General features: G+C 39.1%; 2 protein-coding genes across 2 annotated transcripts; one reads left to right on the top strand and one right to left on the bottom strand.

The window, feature by feature from the left end:
* Nucleotides 1-232: 232 nt before the first annotated feature.
* KY384_006934 (uncharacterized protein) lies at nt 233-1531 on the top strand (the record flags this gene model as incomplete). Its single annotated transcript, XM_044815427.1, has 3 exons — nt 233-336; nt 389-1136; nt 1187-1531. 3 exons carry the CDS (start codon nt 233-235, stop codon nt 1529-1531), a joined length of 1197 nt encoding a protein of 398 aa, XP_044667301.1.
* Nucleotides 1532-2488: 957 nt separating this feature from the next.
* KY384_006933 (uncharacterized protein) lies at nt 2489-3387 on the bottom strand (the record flags this gene model as incomplete). Its single annotated transcript, XM_044815426.1, is given in 3 exon segments — nt 2489-2566; nt 2581-3137; nt 3189-3387. 3 exon segments carry the CDS (start codon nt 3385-3387, stop codon nt 2489-2491), a joined length of 834 nt encoding a protein of 277 aa, XP_044667300.1.
* Between the last annotated feature and the right edge of the window lie 2501 nt (nt 3388-5888).

Below are 5888 nucleotides of genomic sequence, written 5' to 3'. Positions count from 1 at the left end.
CAATCACCAACGTTTGAAACTTACGTTTCTCTCTACAATATCAGCTCGGTATGTCAATGGAAACACCGGTGTCTATTAGTAGGCATTGGCCGGTCGATCCACAAGAAGACGTCCTAATCTCGAAAGACCGCATTTGGGTTGATGGCTGTTTTGATTTTGCCCATCATGGTATTGTGTAAGGCGCTGGCGTTCAAAGGTCTGGCTAAAGATCAGTCAAGGCCATGCCGGAGCAATGCTGCAAGCTAGGAGGCTCGGGAAAGAGCTTCTGGTGGGTGTCCACAGCGACGAGGAGATCCTTCACAATAAAGGGCCAACCGTCATGAGCTTGAAGGAGCGGTGTGTGTCCTTTACGCAAAATACGCAGAGCTAGCTGAGTAAATCTAACCAGGGTTGCTGCAGTAGAGGCATGTCGTTGGTCGACCAAGTCTATACCCAATGCTCCCTACGTGACTTCCTTGCCCTGGATCTCTCACTACGGCTGCTTCTACGTTGTTCATGGAGACGATATCACTTCAGACAGCAATGGCGAAGACTGTTACAGGTTCGTCAAATCAGCTGGGCGCTTTTTAACCGTCCGACGGACCCCCGGGATCTCTACGACAGATCTCGTAGGCCGGATGTTACTGTGCACCAAAGGTCACTTTATTCGGTCTCTGGACTGCGTCTTGGATGGTGAAGAGGGATCTGGCGATGCCGAAGAGCGAAAAAGAATTGGCTCTGAAATGCGTCTGAGAATCGAGGAGTATGCAACAGACCAAACGGGCCGGAACCCTGGCTGCCCAGTCTATTCTTGGTCTTCCTTGGACGTCCAAAGTAGTGATACAGACTTGAATGCAAAGGGCACTTGCCAGCTCATGGTCGCCGGTCAGCGACCTGCACCCGGACAAAGGATTGTATATGTGGATGGAGGATTCGATCTCTTCTCATCTGGGCACATAGAGTTTTTACGCCAAGTCACGATCAAAGAAGAGGAGATAGGTCGAAAAAGAGGTTGGTCTGGAGAGAATGGCACTGGTCGCTCGCCAGCCTATATCATAGCGGGTGTGCATGACGACAACGTGATAAATTGTTGGAAGGGCGTGAATTATCCTATAATGAACATATATGAACGGGGCCTCTGTGTCCTTCAATGTTGTGTAAGTACACAAGGTTGCTCCTCTCTGCAAATGTCTGATCAACGTCGCAGTACATCGATTCTGTCGTCTTCTCAGCACCTTTCAAGCCTTCAGGCTCGTTCCTCACGAGTCTGCCCTTTGGACAGCCTCACGTAGTCTACCATGGCCCGACATCATACATACCATTGAATTATGACCCCTACCTAGATGCGAAGAGGCTTGGTATATATCAACAGATCAGTGGCCACGACTTTCAGGATATCAATGCTGGAGAAATCGTGCAGAGAATATTAAAGAGTAAGGCTTTGTATGAAGCCAGGCAAATGGCAAAGGGCGAGAAAAGTGTCCTCGAGCAGGCGACTTCCGCTCATGCGGGAGCTATAGCGACTACATCCGATCACGTCTCGGAGCCGTGATCTAAAATGCCATGGAGGAGACATCAGCCTGCCTATACACTCGGAGAACTTGAAACCAACTATGGATGCACTTGATCCCCCCTGGCCGGCGTCGACCGCAACTTACAAATGGTGGCTAGTTACTGAAGAGTGAAGATCATCAGACGCAAAAAACTGTCCACTAAGCTCAGCTTTCCTAGGCAATTGTTGTTCAATGACAACGAGATCTGCTGACCCTTTCCAAATCTATCAAGACTCACCATGCGCTTCTACTAGGCAGTCGTCGGCAGTGCCGGTCTTTTTGGACTGGTAGGTTGACATCCTGATCCGCTCAAAATTCGCAGTATTCGAACAGCCACTGTGCTTACTGTATCTTATGCTTCTGCGCGAACATCTTCATACGGCTCCCTGGAGTAGGTCTACTTCTATTTCATTAGTTCGTTGAGTCGATGATGAAAGTCTCACAGCGTTGCCCATGCTGTTTTGTAGTCAAATCAATGTGTACAGCACGCTAGCGTTTTCATCGTTTCAAACTTTTTGCTCGCAAAGAATGACTCTTGCTGTATGTGTGTAAAGTATGAGCGAATGATGCACCTATTCCTTACATCATGTCGTTTCTCCAATTGCAAGAATAGACTATTCTATGTTTGGCAACCATCAAGCTTCAAGCTCTAAGGCTTGATTAGTGCCTTTATTCGCATAGAGATGCCCACCCCGCGAGTGGGCTCATATGGCCATCCTGCTGGATCTTCAAATTTTGAACCACACCGCGTAGTCAGATCCTATAAGCCTAATGGTCAATGCTTGAGATTCACACTCATAGTCGTGTGCGGACTCACCAGGGAAACGTAACAAATCAGGGGAAAGAATCGGAGCGATATCTCAATCAGTCCCTCCTTAGAAGCTCCGAGCTAGAAGATCGATCGTTTACAAAGCTACGAGGCCAAAGTGCCTCATGCTGTTAGGTGGGCTTAGGTCTCAATACTCTTCCTCTGTCAGGAGAGCAAAGTACGTTGCTTGCATCTTATCAAGTTTTGTTTCTCTCGCACCGAAAGCCTAGACATAATCACGTCAATACTCGAAGGGACTGGATCGCTGTAGGTTAGACTTCCTACCCTTTCAGCTTCCTCCATAGCCACGATCGTTTCGTCTGTCTCCTTTTCAAGCTCTTCCAAGGTTTTCTTCTTCGCAGCTTCGATCTCGCGTTGCAAAATCTGGACATTGGAGACAATCGTTTGCCGAGTGTCATGAACGCCCTCTAGGATTTGCTCAAAAGTCTCGCTCTCAAAGAGAGCTTTCGTGGCCGCTTCCACCGCGGCGCGAGCTTTGATCCATTCTACTTGCTGGCTTGAAATCTCCTTTCTCTTCGTGCTAAGTTCTCGGTCCAAGGACTTCATTATAGTTCCAAGATCCGTGACGCCTGACTGCGAACCATCAGCTTTGTACCACTCCACCCCATCCGCTTGGAGCGGGCGAAAGTAGTCGTGGCCATGATGTTCAAGCTTCTGTGATGTCAAGCTCAGGTCATTGACCGCTTGCGCGAGATGTGCTGAGATATCGCGTTTTGCTTCACCGACGTCGCTCAATATTTTGGCCTCGATGCACGCCCGCGAATTCTGAACTGTGCCTAAGCAGCTTTAAGCAGATGTATCAGGCACATGGCGCCATGATGACTTACCTGAGAATGCTCGCGCTAATGCATGCTCCTTCTTCAACTTTTCCTTGGCCGCTGCTTTCCTATTCATTTCACGTTGCTTCTTCTGAATTACGAATTTGCGGCGACCAGCTTCTTCTGCTCTTCGGGCCTCTGACATCAGCTTCTCTATAACAGGGTTTTTGGAAGTGTCGGTGGGTGCGTTTTTCGCAAATTTCGCCATTCTTGCAGACTTATTGAGGAGCCGCGAAACAGGAAGTCAAGAACGATTGAGAGGCAGGACGTGGAAAAACGGAGACTTAGATAGCAAAAATGGGAGGAACGTGCTTTAAGCGCGACGAAAAATGAGGCAGGCCCAACCCCTCAAGAAAGGAACATTGCCACCGCAAGTGTTGACACACATCTTCCGCCCTGAAGCTACCATCATAATTGCCCTCAAAGCATCGAGCATTATATGGAGAGACCACAACCTAGAATCCCTGATGAATGTCAGATCTATCTCACTACCAACCCACGCTTATGGGACGCCTCCTAGGTTTGATGCTCCACCACAACGCCCTTGTCCTCTAGTAACGTCGAGAGCTCTCCACTTTGGTGCATTTGAAGCAAAATGTCGCACCCTCCCACAAATTCACGGCCCACGTATAGCTGCGGTATCGTAGGCCACTCCGAAAATTCTTTGATACCTTTTGAAATGATTGAGCTTACGGCTGGGAGGGGGAAGTGATCCGACTTACCTTGCCTCAATTCATCGTCTTCAAGGACGTTAAAGGCTGAGAACTTCTTGGGATCTACGCCCTCCCGCCCCAAGATTTCGATCGTCGCCCTTGAAAAGCCACATTGCGGCGTCTCGGGCGTCCCTTTCATGAACAGTACTACGGGCTTGGATGCTACAGCGTTGTCAATGGCCGCTCGGGTCTCAACGGAGATCCATCGTGTCGCGTGGCTTTGCAAAGAGCTGTGCTGGTTGAAGTTTGACGACTTCCACTTCCTCTTGGTATGACTTAGGCACGCCGTTCCCATACGCTAGACGTTTGCGTGAGCATCGCACTCATCATTTCAGTTCGGTAACATACCCATCGTTGCACCACTGTAGAAAACATCGCGAGTGTAGTCGATCGATTGCTTTGAAGAGAGTGAATTTCGCAATCACGAGATGTATTACGCTAACACTATTTAAAAGCAATAGTATAGTTCTATTATATTAAGAGTAAATATTAATATTGATTTAGAATTAATAGATACTCTATACTAGTTATAATATATAAGGTAAAGAGTTTATTAGTTTTAAATATTTTAATATAAAAATAAATTAATATTAAATAAAAAGTATTAAAAATTTATAAATTTAAATATATTATAATATTTTTCTATATAAATATTAGTTTATTTAATATTTATAAAAGTTAATTTATTATATAAGATTTATTTTTTTATAATATAGAAAAGTAATAAATTAGTAAAATAATTAATATTTAATTTTCTTTTAAATTTTAATTATAATTAATATAAGTTTTAAAATATTATTATAAGTTTATACTTATATTCTTTAAATATTTATTTATTATAAAATAAAATATAATAAACAATATATATAAAAGTTTTTAATAATCTTTATTTTATTTTATATTATTATTATTAAGAATTTACTTAGGAGTAAAAACTAGCTCTTAAGGCTTAGAAAAGATAAAAAGAACTAAGATAAAGAATTAACTTTATTTTAAATAAAAATCTTATTTATATACTTAATAAAAATTATTATATATTAATCTTTTAATCTAAATATATTTATTATTACTTTATATAAAAGTAGTTTATAATATTTATTAAGTTTTTAATACTACTATTTCTATATATTTAAGAAGGATATAATCTAGATTATAATAGTACTTTCTCTTTCTATTAAAATATATTTTTATATTAGTTATAAATAGTTTAAAATAAAAGTAAATAATTATATTAATTAAGAAGTTAAATACTTTAAATATAATTAAGAATTTATTAATTATATAGTTTATTTTTATATATTAGTTTTTTAAAATAATTAAGTAATATTATTATTAATTATAGAAACTAACTATTTAAAGGATTTAAACTATAATAAGAATTATACTTAAATATTTTAATAAATTATTTTTAATAAGCTTTATATATTACTTTAAATACTTTTATTTTTATTAAATAACCTTATAATATAGTTAATTGTTACGACCTTATGCAATAGGCATAACTAGGTAATTACTATAGGATAGAGACTATAGCTATACTAAGTTATAAAGAAAAATAACTAAAAAAAGGAAAAAATAGCTAAAATATTTAAATATACTTAAGTATTAAAAGTACTAAGTAACCTCTAAATTAAGTAAGCTTAAAGTAATTAAAAGTTAAATATTATTAAATAAGTTAAATAAAATCATATATATAAAATCTTTTATTCTTTTTTTTAAATAGATTTCTTTATATTTAATATAAGTTTTATTTTTTATTATAAAATTTAAAATAGTTATAACTTAATTTTATTTTACTATTTTATTTTTATTTATTTTCTAACTACTATTTATATTTTAAGAGAACTAACCTACTAATTTATAGTTAAATTAGCTAATACTATTTATTAGTTTAAATATTAAAGTTATAATATATTAAATACTTTTAAAATAAATATAACTAGATTTACTATAAGTAAGCAGTACTCCTAGTAAAAGTATATAATATATTAACTAA

The sequence above is a fragment of the Bacidia gigantensis genome (genome assembly GCF_019456465.1).
Source record: "Bacidia gigantensis strain McMullin 20006 chromosome Unknown contig_255, whole genome shotgun sequence".
Taxonomy (NCBI): Eukaryota; Fungi; Ascomycota; class Lecanoromycetes; order Lecanorales; family Ramalinaceae; genus Bacidia; species Bacidia gigantensis.
This window is presented reverse-complemented; position numbering and strand designations above follow the sequence as displayed.